The 23,363-nt window shown below is 40.1% G+C and overlaps 1 protein-coding gene across 1 annotated transcript; it reads right to left on the reverse strand.

Annotated features, from left to right (window-relative positions):
• Positions 1–1,122: 1,122 nt before the first annotated feature.
• EML1 (echinoderm microtubule associated protein like 1) lies at positions 1,123–22,648 on the reverse strand (the record flags this gene model as incomplete). Its single annotated transcript, XM_010153960.1, has 14 exons — positions 1,123–1,530; positions 1,821–1,951; positions 6,704–6,799; positions 7,003–7,090; positions 7,217–7,314; positions 7,826–7,914; positions 9,469–9,536; positions 13,562–13,693; positions 13,947–14,072; positions 15,371–15,525; positions 17,827–17,926; positions 19,404–19,538; positions 20,065–20,160; positions 22,538–22,648. Coding segments are annotated over 14 exons (1,551 nt in total), but the record flags the coding sequence as incomplete, so codon positions are not given.
• Between the last annotated feature and the right edge of the window lie 715 nt (positions 22,649–23,363).

The raw sequence follows: 23,363 nt of genomic DNA on the forward strand, positions 1-23,363 counted from the left end.
AATATGTGTTTATTGGTGTCCTGCACTTTCAGTGTAGGAGGTTGGAGATGTAATAAAAAAGTTTCAAAATTTATTGATTCAATTTCATTTAAATCACTCTAAACAACCAGTGCTTTAGAGTTCAGAGAATTAACGTTTACTGTCCATTACACGCAAAATTTCAGTATTACCTTTTTAAAGTCCGCTTAGAACTCCTCTCTTTTAAAATTCTTCAGATACATTCCCCAAAGTAAACAATACATTTCAATCTGTGTCACAATCAACACTGATAAGGCCTTCTTAACCCTTTTATGCCACCTCCACTATGACTTCATTGCAAAACACAACCTTATTTCATACTATAAATATCCATCCATGCACAAAATGCAGGGGCCAGAAGTTGCACATTAATATCTCATGTAGGCTTCCGAGACTTCCTTTGCCCTCTGCAGGTTTATGGTACACTTAAAAAGATATCTTTAGACTTGGTCTACTTGGTCTTAAAATACAAATATACAATATCCATAAGCATAAAAAAGTAAAGCTAGGTCGCCTTACCATTCGTTATGAACTGCTAAAATCTTATACATGTACAATATAGCATCATGCTGATTAATATACAGATTAGTTAAATATATCAACCAATAATGGAGATGTGGCCAAGCTTTCTGGTTTTCAAAAAGAAATTGTTCATATACAAGTAAAAGGATTTTTAATTTAAACTCGTATGGGATACTTGAACCACAGACATCTGTAAACCCTGCTGAGATGTTCAGGTCAAACTGGGGCACAACCCGCTGATCACTTGATAGGGAACACAACCCCTCCGGGGCGATTCCCGAGCTGTGCTGTTCCTAAGAGAATGCAAAGTTACCAGCGTTCACGCTTTTAGGTCTAAATCACTAATTTTTGCATCTTACATCTTGGTGTATACATTCTGCACCTACTCCTCATCCCCCATCAGAAACAACTCAGTACCTTGACGCTGTCACAGACTTTTCTAAGTAGATATACAGTACAAAGGGTGGATAGTGAAACAAATAAGCACGTATATACAGTCTCTGAAAGGCATTTTTGTGACCATTTTAGCAGTGTCCATAGCAAACAGTTAGGATAGTCACATTCCGCTGATACCGCTGTACTGCAAACTGTCAAGCCACATTCCTTAAACTCGTACTGTGTGTTGTACAACGGAAGAGACGACGCCCGCTCGTAAGGTGTGACACGACGACAACAAAACCAACCGCCAGACTGAGGAAGGTAACCAGCACAGGGCTTCATTTTCCTGAGGTTTGTAAGAATTCTTTTTTAAACAAAAATCACAGTGACCAGGCTAAACTGCAACCATACTGTTAAGGTTTAAATATACAGTTTATACACAAGTTCTGTGCACAGTCGACGCAAGTGCGCACACGGACGTTTCCTTTAAATGACTCGCCACTGCATGATGCTCGTGTCTTTTCCGCCGGTGGAGATGAGATGGGTGTCCTCACAGAGAAAATCTACATTAGTCACATGACTGCTGTGTCCACCGTACACGTGGCTTGGAGCCTAGAGAACACCGTATCGGTCAGAACACAAACCGGCATCAAACGGTCTCATTATCACATTAGCATTCCTACAGCGATGAAACCAAGGCCTCCCATCACTCTCCAAGTGGTTTAATAGGAAATTTAACCATACTTCCAATCAATATTACGTAAATCCCTTAGGCATATACATATTCCCATTTTTTTTTCTGGGGAAGGGGTGTGTGCTTTTGTTCTGTTTTCACACATGGGAAAACAAGGTTTAATGCACGTGTGTAAGTTACAAGAGTACATTTTTTGGAAATACCTTACCCTAAACTGCGAACACGGATAGGAGAAGAGATGTACTTTGCCAAAATCATCCCCCGTTGATAGCAGCTTCCTCCCATGTGATCGACAGACAGCATTGATATCTGTTCCATCTGAACCTTCAGGCCATACACCTGAAACACACAGGGACTAATTAAAGCCTTTTATAACGGAAACAAAAGTGACAGATGAAGATCTGGTAAAACATTAATGAAGGATTGATTGGTTAAAAAAGAGAAAACGATACGACTATAAAAGTAACTGCAGCTGAGTCAGTGCGCATACTTCAGTACCAGCGGAAGACCGGAGCCGAGTAGGAAATCAGGCACGTAAATACTTTACTTCCTCCAGTCAGCAAAGTGCTTTTTACTCTGGAAAAAAGAACCCTGCCGAACTACAGTCATGTGCCTGAGCCTAAAAGAATTTTCATATGGTTATGTAGAAAAATAACAGTTACTGCTTTTACTTTCCCTTCTGCTTGTGTTGGAGCCGACATACCTACTACTGTACTCTAGAAAGCTCCCTGTGTATGATTCCACATGCTTTCTTCATACTACTACAGACTAAAACGTACAACACAATAGATTCGTTATTTTTAAAGCCTATTTAGTAGTTAATAGATCCCTTGAAAAGAAACTGAACCTGCAATATTTTAAAATGTTTTTGGTTTGCTGCAAACAGTTCTCCTCCTTCCTCATGTAGCCAGCACTCCTTGCTGTTCCTGCACCAAGCGGTGGTGTAGGATTAAACTGCAGGCTTATCAACACAAGGACCAAATCTAAGCACCACACCGTGAAAGTGTCTGAACACCTGCCTGTAACAAACTGCAATGAAATCCCACCTGTTAATGAAATCCCATTTTTCTGTATGCAATACTCTGTTTGTACATCTGATTTTTGTAATTCAGATTTTATCTAACCCCTACTCAACCTAAATAGTACCTAACGTGCAGAGACCACTGACATAATCAGATGTAATGTGTGCTCTGCCATTAAGATTTGGCAGAAATCCTGCCCTGTCTTGGTGTTACCATCTTCCACGACTGCCCCTGTGTAACACATCCTCGGCAGGGTCTCTTGAGGTCCTTCCACTTGAGGGCATGCTCTTCCTTCCAGGGAACAGGTTTAGATTGGATATCAGGAAGAAGTTCTTCCCGAAGAGGGTGGTGAGGCACTGGAACAGGTTGCCCAGAGAAGCTGTGGATGCCCCATCCCTGGAAGTGTTCAAGGCCAGGCTGGATGAGGCTTTGAGCAATCTGGTCTAGTGGAAGGTGTCCCTGCCCATGGCAGGGGGGTTGGAACTGGATGGTCTTTAAGGTGCCTTCTAACCCAAACCATTCTGTGATTCTATGATTCCTTTGGCGTTACTGCAGGGCAGGATGCGACGGTTGGAAGTGGGCATCTGCCCTGCACTGTGGAAAGAGCTGGCCCTCAGTCCGCATGGAATTCTTCCCAAATACAGTCTTTGTGTCATTGCACAGCAATTCAAAAGCACTAAGAGGAAGGGATTCCATGTCTTTATAAGGAATTAGAGGCTGTTGTTGATAAAATGAAACATGAAGTACTGGTTTGCCGACTGCCCCGACCTCTCCCCATGTGTGCGGAAACATCTCTTTGCTAGGTCATGTATGGTAAGGAAGAGGTGCGAGTCCAGAGGAGGCCCTGAAGATGCTCCGAGGGCTGGAGCACCTCTGCTGTGGGGACAGACTGAGAGCGTTGGGCTTGTTCAGCCTGGAGAAGAGAAGGCTCCGGGGAGCCCTTATAGCACCTTCCAGTACCTGAAGGGGCCTACAAGGAAGCTGGGGGGGACTTTTTACAAGGGTCTGCAGTGACCGGACAAGGGGGAATGGGTTTACATTGAAAACAGGGAGGTTTAGATTAGATATCAGGAAGAAGTTCTTCACAGAGAGAGTGGTGAGGCACTGGAACAGGTTGCCCAGAGAAGCTGTGGATGCCCCATCCCTGGAAGTGTTCAAGGCCAGGCTGGATGAGGCTTGGAGCAACCTGGTCTGGTGGAAGGTGTCCCTGCCCATGGCAGGGGGGTTGGAACTAGATGGTCTTTAAGGTCCCTTCCAACCCAAACCATTCTGTAATTCTATGATCTCTAAACACCGCCAGGCTGACCAACCTGTTCCCATGCTTAAGACAGGTCTTCAGCTGAGTAATGTTCATTTTTCCCCCTGCACTGGTTATGCTGATCTGCGAGTGCCACGCGTACTATTAGTGATTTTAATGTGGTTCTACTGGAGTGAGAAACTATCCCTAGCTTCACTCAGCCAGCAGCTAATGAAAAATCAATATACTAGAAGCCTCGCATCCTTGATTGCTTCTTCTGTGTTCAGTGAGGCAATACTGGCAAGCATTTGAAAACTGTTCATACTGGCTGCTCTGAGGCCCCAGCGTACTGTACAGCAGTGTGACTCCCAACGTTACCAGACTGGCTTCCAATTTATAATGCACGAGCTTCTTCAGTTTCTTATTCTACCCACTAACTCTGCATTTCATCCCCTCCACATGGGTTCTGAAGGTACATATGTGATTCTGCAGATGCTAAATTCATTCTTTTCCATTCTTTCAGTACTTCGCCTGTTCTCTGTGAGGTCCTGAAAATAAAGTACTAACGGTCTCGAGATTATGCCAACCAGTTGTTTTCACAGATGCAACAGAGTTCATCACACTCAGACACTTGGAAAATATCTGGCCTGTAACTACTTTCCAATCTGCTACTTCCCGACGAAAAGGGGAGGTCCTCTTTCGTTCCTGGCGCTAACTGGGTTAGGCATCAGATTGTAGGAAGCCTTCTAATAAAGACATAGTAAAAACCAAGAAGAAAGCGTTGTGTTTTTCAACACTTCAGCCTTGGCAGTGTCATGTCTCCTCTCCACAGAGCAGGCCAATATTGTAGTTGACCCTTCTGTTATTTCTGTACTTGTCACAAGTATTTATGCTCAGGCTTTGTTTACGTGTCTCCTTGGCCCTCCAACAGTTTCTACTTTCTGCATTCCTCTTCCTTGTAGGAGAGCTCAACGACAGTTTAACCAAAGTTGTATCTTGCTGTCACTCCTATCCTTTCCTCTGGGCTGGTAGAGTGTGTGTGCTTCATACCACCTATGGAGCTACCACATCTTGCCTTTTTCCAAATTCATATCTTCCTGAACGGGGCCTTGGATTTTGACAGTTTGCCTCCCTGAAGTCCATTATTTTAATTTCATTGCTCTTTTTCATTCCTATACTAAGGATCACGCCTGCCTAATTCCACAGTCATTTCTACACAAGATGCATTCATATTCTCAGTAAGTTTTTTCCAACTCCCCAGAATGAAATCTGGAAGAAACTCCCCTCTAGGTACTTATCTATTTCCTGTAGCAGAAGAATTTTGAGAACTTGCTGGTTAGACAGAGTTTTGTAATTCCTTTCCCAAAAAGACACTGGAATGGTTAAAATCTCACATCCTCAGCAATTCCTGTTATTTGACTGATTCTGCTTAGCTATTAAAAAAAAAATCCATTCATTTGATCTTTCTGGATGGGCAACAGTATAACCCTGCCACCATTAATACTCTTTTTTTAGCTATAATGATTATGCATTATCTTTGTAACTTCCCAGTGTGAACCGAACTGTGCAGCTATGAATCCTCAGAATATATGGCACCACCTCCTCTTCTTGCGCACCACACATCCTTTCTGAGCAAGTTATAACCTTTTCCTTCAAAATTCCACTCACTTGACGAACATCCTCACAATCTCTATGACATTACTAAAATGACAATTGTGATCATTACTAAAATTAGCAGCTACTTTTATTTATTCCTTATCGCTTTAGCTTACAATAAACCAGTTCAGCACGAAGACTATAGGTATAAAACGCAGTTTGCACAAGTTCCCCATTGGCCCAGTAAGGCCTTTCTGTAAGGGCCTTCGTCCCTCGTACGAGAAACAAGTCAACATGCAGCCACTCTTCTAGGACTTCTTCCTTTTGATTTAATCCTCATGTTGCAGTGATACCCAAGCACTGGTTGCCAGTTAAGTTATACTAAATGAGAATGTGTCTTCCCAGCATATTGCTACTGCCAACCCATCTTTAGGCTCTGAAAACATGTCCTTCCTGGCTGCCTCCAAACACATTACTGCATTCATTCCACTTGAAACACAGGTGAAAATCTTCCTTGCATACTGCTTGTACTAAACCAGACTCTTCTCTGAACTTCTACCATAGCTTATCTACCACATTTTATCTTGAGGACTCAAGGATTTGAAGCTTTTCGTACTCAGCTTTTGTAAGAATCTGCCTAGTTCTGCACACGCTGTGGAATGAATGAGTACAGAGCTTCAGAGTACACGGGGGAAAGCAGTTCCTTCAAAACTGGTACAAGTCCCGTGGAAACAAAACATCCTGATGTTATTACATTTTTCTTCTTGTACTCCCTTCACCTCTTTTAACTGCTATATATTGTATCAAAATACATTTTAAGTACTTAATGACGGAGACTGTCGCCCATTTTGCATTTGCACAGTGACTGGTGCAAATGGAACCGGTTCTGGTAAGGGGATTTGGCCCAGTAGCTGCCTAAATAAATGATAATTCCATAGAAGTGGCACTTTAAATTAAAAGTGACGAGAAGCAGCTCTAGTGTGACAGAAAGGGCAGTGTGTGATTTCTTCCCTGTCTCCCAGTTATGTTGTAACTTCATATTGAAGTTAGCAAGAACATTAAATCAGAGCCTTTCTGGATTGAAATAAGAGGACAGATTGTAATAAAAATGGCATAACAGAAGTGCTCTGTTTTTCCCTGAAATATGAATAGTCATGTTTCATAAGAAAAAGTTGGCAACCCAAGTGTTTGTTAATAACAAGAATGGTAAGAGCTTTTACGAGGAAAGGTACTTACCAAAAACATGGAATCCTAAAGTACAGGTGTAAGTGGCCCATTCTATGTCTCTAGTTGTTTCAACACTCACGACTTGCTTACAAGCAGAGGGGATCCCTATGGAAGAAAAAATAAAAAGTAAACAAAACCCACACCACGTGAGAACGTTTTTAATTCTCAAATTGTATGGAGTTCTGATTGCACCAGATGAAGTAAAACATATGGTCTATCTTGGCAGTTATATAGTCTCATTTAAATTTTAAATCTGTATTGGACTGCCTGAACTTTGAACAAAAGGACTAAATATAATCCTTACTCACAGTATAAGATTTCATAGTCTCCTGAATTAGACACAAGATACTGTGAATTAACAGACCAATCCAGATGAGTGATGAAGCTGGAATGACCCTACAAAGAGAAAAATACTGTATTTACTGCACTAACAGTATCTCTCCACATGACAGTATTCATACGGTGCTACAACACACACGGAAGTTGTTAAGATCGAACCAGGAGGAAAAAAAAGTTACTGACCGAACATTTGCCAATCCTAGTGTACTTTCTTCCATTTTCGCTTACGCCATATATATAGATACAGTTGTCATGGGAACCTATTGCCAAGAAGTTTCCATCTATGAACACAAAAGTGGACTGTAATTACTCCTATTAGAAAAAACGTAAGCACGTTTTGAAGAGTTAGTGTGTAACAGACAGGAAGAACTGTTCTTAAAGGCCTTGATACCGGAAATAAAATCCCATGTTTCCTTTTTTGGCTGTATATCGATGCATGTTTCAAGATTAAAAACAAGTTTATACAGTAAGTACTACTGTTAAACACACACACCACTTCTGGAAGGGGCTGGAGTCCACTAAGCATTAACCTGGTCGTAACAACCCGCGCAGTTAAGTCATATGTGGGTTTTTTTCTTCCCAGTGACACCACATTGAATGTGTAGGGGAAGGAGGGAGGGAAAAGCAAAGTAGAGCCTAAGACACTGCCCGTTCAGTGTCGCCAATGTTTCATGGCGTTTATTTTCAACTTCAGTATGGTAAGCGGGGATTTATTTTAAAACAACCGAACCCCAAATCTGATATCAAGTTTCAATGCTTTTTTTTCTGACCAGTAAGTGAATGCTCTCAAACCTGGTGAGTAACGCATTACAGACAGCTGTTCGTTTCCATCTGTGTGTACAGTGACCAAGTCTTTTGTTTCTGTGTCAAACACAAACCACCTGTTGTAAATACAGAAAAGAGGCCAATAAATCATCCCATAAGGAATTCAAATCCACTGTAATCTTGACCAACTTTTCTTCTGTCAAAATAGCATAAGTTTTACACCAAGAAAAGAAAAACAGCAACTGCTACTCGGTTTGGTTTGTTTTTACCTTAACAAGAGGATAGGGTTTTTCCCATGTTTTTTAACCAAAAAAAAGATCAGTCCTTGACCCTAATCTCAATCATCAGCTTTTTGTGTGTTTTACTATGTGTCACGCATCAGAATAAAGTAAGCATTGTATATAATGACCCTTCTCCTTTAATGACCCTCCCCTGTGCTATGCTGATGTTTAAAGCGATGCCTACATTAAATCCTAGAGCAAAGGAGAACACAACCAAGAATCAGGGACATTCTCTCTTCACAAAAGGATCAGCTTTGTTTATTAATTTATTTTAAAGTTAATTCATTAGTTTAGAATAAATCTAATTGATTCATTTTAGTGAACTAAAATTTAATTTGTGGAAACGTAGAAAGGACAAAGATAAAATTTGCATTTCAGCACTTTCATCAAATTATCAAAGGCAACGTAAAGATTCCTCTCAAAGCTTCTCCTTTTTATTTACTTCAGTTAGTAAATGAAGTAAATTTAGTAACTGAAGTAAATCCTTTGTTTGGGATTGATATGCAATCCCAAATAATCTCGGCTCATAACCTGTAAGCACTCTGTATGTTCTCAGTTCAGTGGAACCGTTTTCAGTACTAACAGCAAAGTCTGCCCTCAAGTGACATTAGAGAGGACGAAGCGCACTCCTTCCTTCTGTCACAGTTAAACCGAGGGCCTGCTGTTCACCCGCTACGTGGCCGAGGGCTCAGCCTGCCCTGTAAAACAGAGGCACTATGTTTCACCTCGGCTTTGTCCCTCTCATTTATGTTTTACACTCTTCAGGCAGAAGAATTCTCTTAATATGCATTTTTACACTATGTCTAGCACAGTGGAAGATTTGCCAAATTTTTGTGAAAGCCTCTGGCTGCCACTGCACTACAGATAATAAACCACTCGCTCAACTTTCCAACAAGCAACCTTTTTTCTCTGTGATTTCCTCTATGCTGCCCTACAGGCCTGTGGGAAGATCTCCGTACGCACCCGCAGAGTTAGGCCATTACCTCGATTGCCTTCTTTAGCCTCTCCTTTGCCACGACGGACCCAGAGATTTAACATTCAGGTCACTGGTACGGTGACAGCACCTCCAATGCAGGGTTGCACTGCTAACCCAGACTTCCTACCCTGTCCAAATCCACATCTTAGCACTGATCTTAGATCGCTGCTCTCCCAGGGCAGAAACCATCTCTTCGTTCCGTGTTCATGCCACACTTGGCAAACACGAGGTACTGGCCCAAGACTAGGCCTGCTAGGCACTAAGGCAATACAAATAAATTTCACCCTGAAATTCAATACAAATCTATAGGGGATGAATATATGTCACGCATACATCTGCCAAACAAGAACATGAGCTTGGATGGGAGCTGGAAAGATCACGTAGTGACCAAGGTGTAGCTCTGCGCATCTTACCTGCCGGTCAGCGTCCCTACTGCAACCACAGACGCTGAGGGATGAAAACCTGAGGACTGCGCTGGATCCTAAAATGTTTCAGAAAGAAGCACACTGTTTAATCGGCCCAAGTTATAACAAAAACATAGTTCGATTATCTGCCTCAGGAACAGGGTAAGCCTCTCTTGTTGATTTTTGGGGATTTTTGATTTTTTTTTTTAAAATACAAACTTGAGGGGGGAAAAAAAAAGAAGCATTTTTAACTGATTGAGATTGCCCAATAGATTGTTTTTCCCTCTATGCAAGGCCACTGTTTTCTTCACTATCTAAAAATAACTTGGCCAGTGATTTCATAACCATAACACTGGCAAAGGCAGCTTCTCAACAAATCACAAACAAAAGGTAAAAATAACTTACTAAATTAGAGCTGATCTAAGAATTAAGCATCAAAGCCGCAGTCTACCTACTGGGTAAAGGACAAGAAAGTCCCTTATTCAACGAAGGTATGTATCACTTGGCAGGGAGGGGTAAAGCCTAACTTCTGCACACCCCAACACCTATCTCAGCACCTGCCAGCTGCAGCTTTGTGGGAGGTTAAGGGTACAAACCTGGCTTCTTGCTCTCACCTGCAATTTGAAAACACTTTGCTTTGTACAGTGTATTATTATGGATACGGGTAGAATTGCAGTGTTTTTCTTGCAATTTAAACTTATGCCTAAAAAAAGAAGGTAAGCATTTTCTTTCTAATATTTGTTCTGTTACATGGAATGAGCTCCAGAACTCTTGAGGTTATAGCAGAAAGTCCCAAAATAAATAGCTCATTTTTTCTGATACCTGCCCAAAATAATTTTAAACTGTAAGCAAAAAAAAGAATCCAGTAACATATTTCAAGAGAAACGCTTATGTCCTTGATTTTCTGTGTTCTAAACCAGTATCACATTGTAGGCATTTTAGTAAAGCTGTTGACGTTTTTAGTAATTGGTAATTACTAGCCCCAGAGGCGAGCTGTAAGGGATATTCTCATTAATTTTAAACAGGTGACTAATTTCAAAGACGCTACTAAGTCTAAAGAAATTTCAGAGAATTGTTGAGATCCAGGATTTCTCTACACATGTTCTAAACCTCTACAGCAGTCCCGAAAGGAAAATTTGTTTGAAGTATAATTTCATAGTAAATGCTAAAATATTCTCTGGAACAAACCAGAGGTTCAAATAGAGAATTGGATCTGAGCAGTAACTTGTACTCACAACTAAATTAAGAAGCTTTTATGTAGATCTCTTATGACAAAAATAGGTTAACAGGAAATGGTTTGTTTACTGTAGATAATCAGTCACTGATTTATGAAACATAGTCTCAGACATTTCAAGTGGCTAATAAGGAGATTATTGTCAAGACTGATAATAGAAAGCTTGTCTTAATGAAGCGGTGTGTACTTGGAGGAGAAAAGAAATAAATCTAAACCTCGTTTAGCAGTCCTACTGCTGTTGCCATTGACCTTTTCAAAAGAATCAAAAACATAACACAATTCCTTTAACAACAGTTTTTTAGACACTGTCTTAATATTTGCAAAACCACGACTAAATATTAATTGAAGCTCACTGTAAGTCATAATCAGCTAAACCCCAGTCCTGTTTTTCAGAGGACACAGAGGATAAAACAGTGGAAATTATGTGCTTTTTTGAGTTGATGATTACTTAAGTAACTTTATTTCTGAGCAGCTTATCTGAGTAACAGGTTTGCTCCTCTTCCCCGCACCGTACTTCTCTCCACTAGTGATGTTTCACTATCAACCCAAACTTCTAAATGCTCTTTTCTTTGGACTGCCAGAGAGCAAAGTGCCAGATTTTTCACTTTTCTTCATGACTATAGGCTCTCCTCAGTACATTGTTCCTGTTAGTCCCCCTGATATATTTCTTATTACTTCTTATTCTCCCAGCGTTTTTGAAAGCGTATGCAAGTATATAAAACCATACACCTTTACACTCAGCAAAGGATCCTACTAGTACCTGGAATTGCATTACACGATGGTGTTTTTTTTCCCAAAAAATTCAATAATAAAGCATTAAAAAAATAGTACCAATGATTTTACTCCCCCCACTTCAGGATATTTATTTACAAGACTTGCACAGAACAAGTTGTGCGCCATTTCTATATAATCAAAAGAAGCCTCCACAAAAAAAAAGCTAGGCAGAAGACCAGAAAGCCCTATGGAAAAGTTTCCAGTTGTGTCACTGTTCAAGTCACTCTGCAGAAATCCTTCACATGCAACCCCATCTAGTGTGGCCATATTCCATACCGCATGGCACACTGCTATTGCTGGATTTCAAAACAAAAAAAGGCACGTGCTCATCTTTTCTTAGAGCCTACCAAAACAGATCCAGAGAAGTTTGGTTTATAACTGCTCACTGATTTTTAAAATTACGTTTTATTGCTGAAGGTCATAGCCTAGGCGTGCTGATCCTGCATTTGGCATCTCGGTAGCAGCAAGGTTTGACCGTTCCCCTGAAGCCCAACTACAGCACTCCTAAAGGCTGAAGGTGAGAGAGCTTGGTTTTTAATCTAAATCATGAAAACGTACCTTAAACCCTAAAATGATTAGGAGGTAGGAAAATGTAATTGTCTGCCTGCTTCTCAGGCCAAGTCCTTAGCATTATTGATTTCCATTTTTTTCTAGATTACAAGAACTACTTTTCCTTTCTTTTAATCTCTGATCCTACAGACCAATCTGTCTCTATAACTCAGGCACTGAACTGCAAAAACAAGGCTCTCTCTCTGGGGCACTGGAACTGTTGATTTGGTCTCTCCATTTAATTTAGAAGTCAACAAAAATATAGACCTTAAAGCACATGACCTTGGTTAGACAGAAAAAAATTCCAATTTCCACATCCACCAAGCAATCATGATTAACAAGTGCATACAACTGGAGCGCGATACTACGAGAGAGACTTGGCAAACACTACTGGGTTAAGACTGCTTCGGCCTGACGCAGCAGCATGCACTTACTGCAGATGTGTTGTGTTCAAGAAGTCTTAGCAGTAAAGAGCTTTAAGTTAAAGTTTTATGTAGGCCTGGAAACGAACAATCTTTTTATGAAAAATGTTGCATAATTGAGATTTTCAAAACTACATGTAAACTAATACAGGACAATTTATCACACAGAAAACACTTCAGTCAGCAACGTACAGGTCAGCTGTAAGTTACTGGCTACAATCTGATTTGCAAACCTGGGTACTTATCTACACCAGGTGCTGTTTTCTTCTTCCTGAAGTAATTTTGGAACTTTTCCCTGTACAGAGGGCAGGTAAAAAAGATCGAGAAGTAACCTGATTATTGTGATCAGTACATATATCTCAAAAAAACCCCACACTCACACACCTATTAAAAAAATGTAGACAGAAGACTGTTGAAAAATTGTGATAGTGGCATCCCAAAACAGAGAGATAAAAGCATCACTGCTGTCTCTAGGAGACAAGCCAATGTCTTCCTATGGATAAACAATTAGAAAAGTGATCAGGTGTCCAAAAAACGTACTCTAAAAATCAGTTCCCAGTGATGCATGTCGTAACTGAGACCACATATCACAACAAAGCTGTTAGGAGTCCACAGATGCCCAACTGAGCGCTTGCATACGGTATAAAACTGAGCCTTCACTAAGTGTTCCTTCAGTACCTAAACACCAAGTTTCATACTAGAGACAGGAAGTGACATTCTAAACACCACATTTGTTTATTTGTGAACAGATGCACAAAAATACTAATAAATTAAATTACAGAAAATAAATTAAAAGGGCCATAAAAACATCACCAAAAAAAAAAAACCAAACCCAAAAAACTTCCTAGCTTTATATTTGTGGTTCATTTCCTAGTAAAAAAATGTAAATGTCAACAGCACTGTGTACTTCCATGCGATACAGCATGCAGATCCATACAACCTAGGGTCGTAAATGCTTGTTTTTAGGACTTTTGCATCCATTTTCAGAAAGACAAATTTTATGACTAATTTTTTTCCTCAAGTTAATACTTTAAGGTATTTTTAATCAATAACTTTATGGAAAACCCAAATTAACTCGAGAAGCTCTGTCAGAGGAGTAGAGTTGTGTTTAATTAATTTATACCTCTATAATCTTGTTCCAGATAGGACGATGAGTGCTAGCATCCCAGAGGGTAATGTGCTTGTCATGTCCACAAGTGAAGAACTGAGGTTTAGAGGAATGAACTGCAAGTCCCCAAAGCTCATCAGTGTGACCCTACACAAGCAGAAATGTTTCTTGACAAGGACAGTACCATCAAAACGAAACATGTTTAAACAGGATTAAGATGACTAAACCATATATTAAAGCATTATAAAAATACATCTATCTAAGCCAATGTATGTTATTTATTGCCAAAAGTACTAAGTACTGTGATAATAAATAAATGCATATTTATGAAACTTAACTTTAAGCAATACCTTTCCTTCTATTAGGCACTCAGAAACGTTCTTGCAAGGCAACAGCTTACCTGGGTAATTGGGAAAAAATCTCCTGATAGCGTGCCCTGTAGGACGAAGTTTCTAGTGGTTCCTATCAATACAACGTCCCGTTTTCCCTCTGCTACTGTTCTTATTGGACCAAATTGCTCTGGAATCTGTGGTCATAACAGACAGATAGCTAAGTCAGGAAATGTGTCAAGCATCGCTGGTTTTAAAGACGCATGGCCTAGCAAATGCAGTTTAAGAAACATTGCAGGGAGAAGAAATGAAATGGATGAGTTTATATGCCTGACTTTGGAAAGTTTATAACAGCTTGCATCGGCTCAGTCTTTATAACGCTACAAGAAAAGTCATCATTATCTACAGAACACTGATAAACCACGTATGTCAACAAACAGAAAAGGTTCCTCCATGCTGTATTAACTCGATCATGTTTTAGTTGCAGCTGTGAGATCACAGGAAGCATTTCTGCTCAGAGATAGTGTCAGGCTGCGTATCACTAGTACTTTCTTGCAAGGAATGTTTCTTTAATTGCAGCCTAGGGTCTGAAAGAGTCTGTGGAAATCTCCAGTATAAAGTTCAAGGGAAGATGTAAAATTTATACTAACGAGGAACACCACTGCATGAACGAACAAGAGAAAAAGAAGGATGCCACAGTTAGAAACAGCACAACAAGCATGTACCTTGTGCTGTGAGAAAAACTGAAGTACCAAACCACACATGCCATTCTAGTAGAGCTGAAACCCTTCCTCAGAGTTTTATGCTGATTTTCTCTTGCATTCAGTACGTAAACAGTCATGTAGCTCTGTCCAAGCAAATGCTGCTTTAATTCACACAGATTCACAGAGTGGTAGAGGTTGGAAGGGACCTCTAGAGATCATCTAGTCCAACCCCCTGCCAGAGCAGGATCACCTGGAGTAGATCACACAGGAACAAGTCCAGGTAGCTGCTGAAAGTCTCCAGGGAAGGAGACTCCACCACGTCTCTGAATCTTTTAAGTTCCTACATAGCAACTGAATTAATATTTGGAATTTCTTTTTTAAATAAAATACAATGCTAACCAAGAAATTAGCATTTCTTGTAAGAAATGTAAGTACTAAAAACTCTCACATCATTTTGGAAAAGAGGAAAGTACAAAAAACATCTTAATAGTGTAGCACTGAAAAATGACCTCAAATTATTAATCACAAAGGGAGGAAATAATATGAAAAAGTATGAATTCAAGACTTGTTTTCCAATTACCATAGATCTTTAAAAGGAAATACTATATTAATGAATAGCCTATCACCGGAATGACTTGGTGACTCAAATGATATTACATTTTACCACTGATTTGCTTTCCCACAGAATACACATCCATAAGAAAAAAAAAAAAGATTTAAAAAGCTCTGTTCAGAAGACAGCTAAAATTGCATTTTGAGCAGCAGAAGTATTTCAAGATAGGTGATATCACCTCAGTCTTGTAAAGTTTTTGGTAATTTCCATTCCAGGATATCAGCTTTCGGTCTTTTCCTCCTCCTGACACTAACGTGCCGTCTCGCAGCATACACAGCGCAAATATTCCACCCTCATGTGCCCCTTGAACTGCATGGCTTATTCTGTTGGTACCTAGAGAGAAGGAGAAAAGATATTACTACTGAAATACTCAGCTCAACGGCTCCTTTCTCCCCCCAGGTTTTTTCTCCATTTCTCTGCTACCTGTCAAGGATTATATCTGAACAGTGATAACGGTGGGCATGGGGTGTTGCACCAAAATGCTCACACCCACAGGAACCACTGAATTAGTACACCTTAAGAACATACTCCCCCCCTTTCATCTTTTCAGTATACATATACTCACTCAGTCTAGTTCAAACACAAAGTGAAACAGGTTCATTTAGACCTTCCATGGGGATTTAAGCTAAACTGTCTGACGTCACATTTGACCTGCAGTAGTACTACGCACCTTATCAACAAAAAACCCATAACCCAGTCACTTGTTACCCTCCAAGGATATTCCACAGCCTCCAGGCACCTAATTGGCACCAAAACCTGACTAAGCTGGAGGTCTTTGTACATCTGGCAGAAGGTCTGAAAAAGCCTGTACCTCATTATTGATGAGCTTGGCTTGTTCAGGTATCTTCTTAGACTCAAAACACGTTCTAGCCAACCATACTGGATTAAGTATCTCTAATTTGATCAAAGCTTGCTAACTTTATCACCTTGCATCAAAGCTTGGCTAACTTTATCTTTAGCAGAGCGAGGGGCTGATGCACGTTAGGAAGAAACAACTGCTTTTTCCATTATAAATCCCATTTGCTTCTATGCACATCTATTAATTTGATGAACCACTACTAGTATGACGTAGGAAGAAGCGACTACTAGTGATTCTGTTACTGAAGCGTGCACCTTGCATCAAAGCTTGGCTAACTTTATCTTTAGCAGAGCGAGGGGCTGATGCACGTTAGGAAGAAACAACTGCTTTTTCCATTATAAATCCCATTTGCTTCTATGCACATCTATGCACATAATGTGCCAGCTACAAGGGATTTGTATGAAGAGAAGCTTTTGCTAAGGGCACCTGAACTGGTGGAAGCAGCCTTCGCTTGGACATAGAACTGAGTCAAATATAGTAAAGACACAGAAAGTACGTTGTACTAAGATTGTAAAAACAAGAACAACATTTTTGTCCATCCCCAAAGAATCGGCAGAGGTGAGAAGATCTTGCAGCACACAAAGAATTCCCTTTCATTCCTGGGAGAAAGGGCAGAAAAGGCTGCTTGCAGTCAAGGCAGAAATTAGTCCACCAGCAGGAAGGCAAACTGGCCCGAGCAATGCGCTGACCCTGCCATGCCAGCAGCTGCCACACTATCTCCCTTTGCCATTGGTAGTCCAAAATAACCACCCAGAACAGGGAGGGGATGGGACTAAGGAATTTCTCAACTCCATTTGGAAGGAAAAGTGTTCAAGTGCCTTGCTTTAAACTATCTCAGAGAAAAAGAGAAGGGAAATAAGAGGAGCTGAGTTACAAACACCACATCCACCCCTTTCCTCAACAGCAGTGTACTGGTCGAAAGCACAAGGAGATAATTGGCTGATAGTCCTTGGATGAAAAGAAGTCTACAAAAACAGCTCAGTGAGGCCCAACCACATAACGGATTCACCATGTTGCTTCCCAGGCCTTACATCCTTTGAGTATCTAGGAAGAAGGCACTGACTAAATAAGAAGCAGCTGTCATCCATATCCCTTCTTCCTTTATTAATAAGGCCTCCTTTAGGGGATTCTCCTTATCCCTATGCACAGCATGCACGAGGTGATCATTTAGGATGTTGCTACTGTTTGCCGTCCAGCAGGCATTGCCTTCTGCTGCCTAAAAAAAAAAAAGTCTTTCCTTACTAAAAAATGCTTTTTCAGAAGTTTGTCCTATCCATCTGTTCTTTTGAAATAAAGCTGAGGAATTCAATTAGATCTGCACATATTTTAGCTCGACTTCCCACGAAAACAAATAAAGCTACTTGTTGCCTTTGTACAAGGTGTGTCAGCAGGCATAATCTGTGCAAACGCTACAGAGTGACAGTATAGGAGACTGGAGATCAATTACATTAACAGTGTTTCTACTATAACACTGACTAAGCAAAAGAACTTCTCCTGCCATTTCTTACATCAGTAAAGGCCATGCATGCTGGCATAGCTTGATGATTCAGTATTTCACCATAGGAAACACGTTCTATAGAATGTTGTGCTCTAGCAGTCAGGTGTATATGTTGTTAAAATGCTTGTAGAGGTGAATCTGGACATAATCTGCTGGATTGGTCTTGGGAAAGAACTCGAGATAAACAAAAATTATTCTTCTTAAAATGAGGCTACAATCATGTAAAAATTCAGTCTTCAAAATTGAAATTTTGCTATTAACTTCAATCTTGTCTTACCTTTACCCCAAACCAAAATGTTTCCGCTTGAGTCTCCTGTAATAGTATCACCATTTTCAGAAAAGGTCACACACAGGACAAACTTTGGCTTCTCTTGTTTCTGCATGATTATGAAAAACACACACTCACAGCAACACACAACCCATTCATTTTAACTCTGTGCATTTGAGCAATTTAGTCTTACACAGCTCTATTACTACTTAAATATCTACACAGGAGTTAAACACATTCCTACAGTCTAAACAGATGATCTGTGCAAAGGCCACAGATGCATCAGCTGAGGTTGGTGGCCCAATCCTGCCCCCTTTAATTACAAGTTACGGATAGAGCGAGTGAGAAAGCCCGCCAAGTTTTAACAGCAGACCAGGAAATGCTCTGGGATAAACCGAATCCCCCAGCTCCCACACAATCCCAAAGGCATTTGGAAGTGGTTGAAGAAACAAACAAGCTTTATCACTGTAATTTTTAACTCTCATGTTTCTAGGAGAAAAATAATAACAGAGTTGGGCTGTAGTATAAGAATTAATGAACCATCTCTTGAAGGAATTCTAAGGTTCAGTAATGGAATCATTGCTTTGAGACCCTGCATTTAAGGTACTGACAGCAACACGACACTGAAATGTATAAGGGGACAAAAAGGTTCACTAGTTAGTAGCTTTTAAGGACATTATATACAACATTCGTTGACTAGCAGTGTGCATGGCCTTTCTCCCTCAAACTAGTAACTGCTCTCAAATAGGGTCACCGCACTTTCCCATCTGCAACAACCATCAGGAATAACAGTCATAGCAGAGGCAGAAATCTGCCCAAGTAGCTTAGGAGATAAAAATGAATGAGAAATAGAATGTAACAAAATTGAAATGCATTATCTCAGCAGCTCCTCCTGGTTTCACACAGAGTACTTTAACATTGCAAAATAGTTGTTTTGACTATATTTGCTGGCCACGACTCCACAAGCAGTTAACTAAGCCCTATTGGAGTTATCTGCAGTCACTGCAAACCTCCCTCACTTGTGCATGCAACTGCTGTAGGGCTTAGGCTACATTTAAGAGAAAAAACCAAATCAAGAACTTGAAATAAAAATGAGATTTACCAAATAGTTGCCAGCTTAATCTGTATTTGAATTACATATGGGTATGTATCTGAGCAGAACAGAGGAAAAAAGAAGAATATTCATATTCCTGCCATTTATGGGGTTTTGAGAGTCTTTGATAAAAAATACCCAGCATATATCACTTCCCCCTCCCCCACCCCCCGCCACTGAGGCATAGAGAGTTTGAAGATAATTTTATTTTGCAGGGATAATTTTACTTTGTGTAGTTTTATTTTGTGTGGAAGCAGCACACCATAAATAATATAAGAAAAAGAATGCAAGGAACCAAATGCATTTCACAACTTCATTGTGAAGTTTCACCTGTGGAAAAGTTCCCTATGCCATACCATGAATACTTCCTGAGTTTCTGCAAAATTTCAAGTTTAATAATGATCAGTTGTTTTGATTTACTCAAACCTTACTAACCCTTACTTCTGCATGACTGTACCATTACTATGTACATAACATTAAGGAAATATTTTACCTCAAATAATCCTTGCTTCTTAATAAGGGAATTCCCTTCTAGTGTCCAAAAATAAAGATGTGATTTTCCACAAGTAACTATTATATTTGTGTCAGTAGGGTGAAAATCTGCAGCAAATACAGCCTCATTAGAGCACTTGGGGGAAAAAAAAAAAAAAGAAAAATATTGTATCAAAATTTAAAGAAAACAAAACAATACAAAATGGTTCTTTAGTTAGACAGACTGATAATCCTAATATAAGGAAAATTCTGAGCTATTAGTTTATTAACATAGTCTGAAATACTTTGGTAGAATACTCTGAAGTCCAAAGATTTTATGTTTTTGTAAGTTAGTATCAAAAGTTATTCTTCCAATCAAGCCAGATAATGAGAAGTTCTATACAAAAGATTAGTTTAAGATATTTTGTTTCTGTACATGCTCCTGTCATTGCTGCCTAGACTTTTCTAATCAATTCTAGAATGGCAATAGCACAATTTTACAAAACCCAAACTATAGGGATTATCTCAACAGAGAGAAAACATTCCCTTTCATCATGTTCTTTGCCTTTCATAAAGTCAAAGCTTTAAAAAAAGCACAAGAAGTTACATACAGAAAGATATTTTATGACAAGAAATCCAGATCTACATACAAGCAAGTAGTACAAAATATCTTATTGCAACACCTTGACATCTGCCAGTTTTTCTTCTTTCTGCCAGTCCCATACAGAAAGCACGTGGTCATTTGAGTCATCCACGGAGCACAGGCTACTTCCTCCGTTCTGAAGCAAAACATGGAAAAATATTAATGCATCGCCCAAGCAACATGTGAAACACAAATACACATTCAAAACAATTAAATACTTCTGTGTAGATGAAGGTATTTATCCATATTTACACTGGAACTGTTATACTTTGTGTTATCCCATAAATCTTCATGAAATCTAATAATCCATAGGGTCATTGAAAAATAGGGCTAAACAGGGATCTAGAAGAGGAACTCTTGCAAAGTGCAGACAAAGAGACTTTGTCAGGAATCAGGTAGGTATCTCTTTCCAAACACTGGAAAGAAAAAACTACACATCATTATCTATGCTGTTAAGAAAGCTTTTCCTGACAATTATATTGAGTTTCTTTCTATGCAATTTAAACCAGTTACTTCTTGTCAGGTCTACTTGGAGAGGGGGAAGAACTTTACTCTTCATACAAGAATAATGGATCAAAATCAGGGAACATGGTAAGTAATCGGAAAACTATTTCTGACAGGGGTCTTTTTAATAGGTGTATCTTCTATCAGTCTTTATAATCTTATTGACCCTAATTCCATCAGTCTTCCTTCATGCATCATATTAGATGGACCTTCTCCAGTGAGTATCTATTTTTCTGAAGTACGAATCCAAAGACTGGATGAGGAACTCCAACCGAAACCCCGCCTGAGCTGAGGGGAGGTGACTGACATCCATCTCACTAACCAGATGGGAACTGCTGTACAATCATCCTAACTTTTTCAGCTGTCTGGAAGGTACCTTTTGGGCCATTTTTTCCAATCTTTGGTGTTCACTCCTAGCTGCGTGTCTACAGTGGAACAAACCATCAAGAAACATCTAAATGCTTTCCAACCCATTCACATAGGATTTGTGTATCCTGTTGCTCCTAGCTTCAGCTGTGTCAGCTCTTACTACAGATCAGCTTGCTAGAACAGACTGAGCCTGTGGTTACACGAGCAATTCTCTGGCAGCAACACTGACACAAACAGTCCTTCTGCCACCCATAGCAAGGCCACTTGTTTCTGGCTCTTGAACTGAGTCACCACAAAAGTTTAGGCTACCACAGAGTGAGCCTCTTTGGGAAATGAATCAATTTCTTGGGGGAAAAACAGATCCAAGCAAATCCTACTTAATTTTGTTTATATATAAGGATGCATGGTTTCCTGATGAACCAGGCCCCTCATGCACATCTCAGACGCAGCTACAGAAATAGCCATCTGAAAGCAATTCCATGGGTGGGACAGAGACAGAACTGAGGAGCCTGAAGAGCCGGCTGTCTAAAGCGAGATAAGAAGTACAGCTATGGGATGGAAAGTGATGCTAAAAACAAGGCTAAGCTCTGACTGTGAAATCACAGCATAAAGCAATCATATTACACACTTGCTTTCTTGTGGCATCTGCCAACAGGGATCCTGTCATTATGTACCTATTTCTCTTTCCAGGGAGATATTTAGAGTATTTGCTTGCTCTTCCTTTTTATTTATCCTTCAAAGCTTATCTTGGACTGTGTTGTCTTTCACCTTTGTATTCTTAACCAGCTCTCCCAATTCACTCCTTTCTTTTCTACTTCCTATACAATGTTGTCCCCAGTAGATTTCAAGTACTTGTGGAAAATTTTATTGAAGAGCATTTTGCCTAGGGAATACATTGTTTACTCCTCTTCTTTATAAAAATGCTGTCAAGACAACCAGATACCAACAGATACACTGCTTAAGGATTCTGTTCTACACGGAGGGTTTCTAGACTTGTGCGTGTCAGGTTACAAACTCATGGTTTTATATGACACTTGAATGCTGCCTATGCCTTTTTTTTTACCCCCTTGTTAGACTAGAGCTCAAAGGACGATGCCAAGAGGCTAACCACAGGATTCTAATTCTTTACAATCCCTAATCCATATGCCTTTTCTGCTTTCATGCAAAAGAATTTGCTTCTTCTATAGGAGCTCCCATTTTTTAAATCCAAAATCAGAGGTACAGGACATTGTAAAGGTCTTTCATCAGTTGTTCTGAGGCACAGTGTACAAGGTTAAAGAATGGGGAGAGAATAACTTTCTTATGTGGGGAAAGAAGCAATGGGATGATTAAAGAGAAGGAGTAAGAATACTGAAATTTCAGGAACACAAGTACTTCTGCAACTACTTGCCCTTGAAGTAATTAACTGCATTTTCTGGTATGCGTAACGTAGACGGCTGAGACTGCTGAGATGCTGATAACCTTAATAGTGACATAAACTGTTGGAAACAACTGGGGTGCATGCTTTCCTCCGCTAAAGAGGAAGCTGAGAGAAAAAGACAACTTGGAAGCTTGTTTTGGCCATGGAAGCTAAATTGGAAAGGCTTCGAAGACCAGTTCAGAAAACATTCTTAATATGACTATTGATTTACTTTACTTACAGATTTAGAAAAAGCAATGCAAGTGACAGCTCGGTCAAAAAACCCCATTCCGATGACATGCAGTGTGTTCAGAGTTACAGAATCCCAGACACGCACGTGTGGTGGCAATTGCTACAAAACGGACACAGAAATAATAGCTGAAACAATGGTGGCAAGCCAACCCCAGGGTTTAAATAAATGAGAACACATCTGAAAAACCATTTTAATACAGTTTAAGGTATGAAAATTATCAGAACTTCTCTAGAGTTGCCGATGTAAGCACAGATATGCTGTAAGTGATTTGCTGAGTACTGTGTTTAGAGCCACTACCTGTGGCTGCCGATCCAGAGTATATATAGCACGTCAGGTCTCCCTGATCTCTTTAGATCAGGGAAATCTCTTTAGATCAGGGAAGTTCATGAGCACTGGGATATCCTTCAGGAAGTGAAAACTGGTGATGGCCTTGTGACATGGGGCCTACTGATAGGTCCGGGATCATCAGTTTGAACTGGAGCAACTGTGATAAATCTGGTCAACATCAAGCACCAAGTGTAAGAAACGTATTAAGATGAGGAACTCCACCCGAGACTCGACCTGAACTGAGGGGCGGTGACGGCACTAGTGATGGGAACCGCCATACAGTGTTTTGGAGCTGTGTGGAAGGTACTTTTTGGGCCACGTTTTCCAAGCTTTGGTGTAAATGTAAAATGTAATTAACTTCAGTGTCATAAAAACGGTCGTAGAAACGAACTGTACGAGTGTAATCAGAACTAGCTTTTAGCTGGTCCATAAAAACGGAGGCACACGTTCCCTCAGGGAAGCGGGTGGATCCTCCCGCCCCCGCGGC

This window comes from Eurypyga helias, unplaced genomic scaffold (genome assembly GCF_000690775.1).
Source record: "Eurypyga helias isolate BGI_N326 unplaced genomic scaffold, ASM69077v1 scaffold12496, whole genome shotgun sequence".
Classification (NCBI taxonomy): Eukaryota; Metazoa; Chordata; class Aves; order Eurypygiformes; family Eurypygidae; genus Eurypyga; species Eurypyga helias.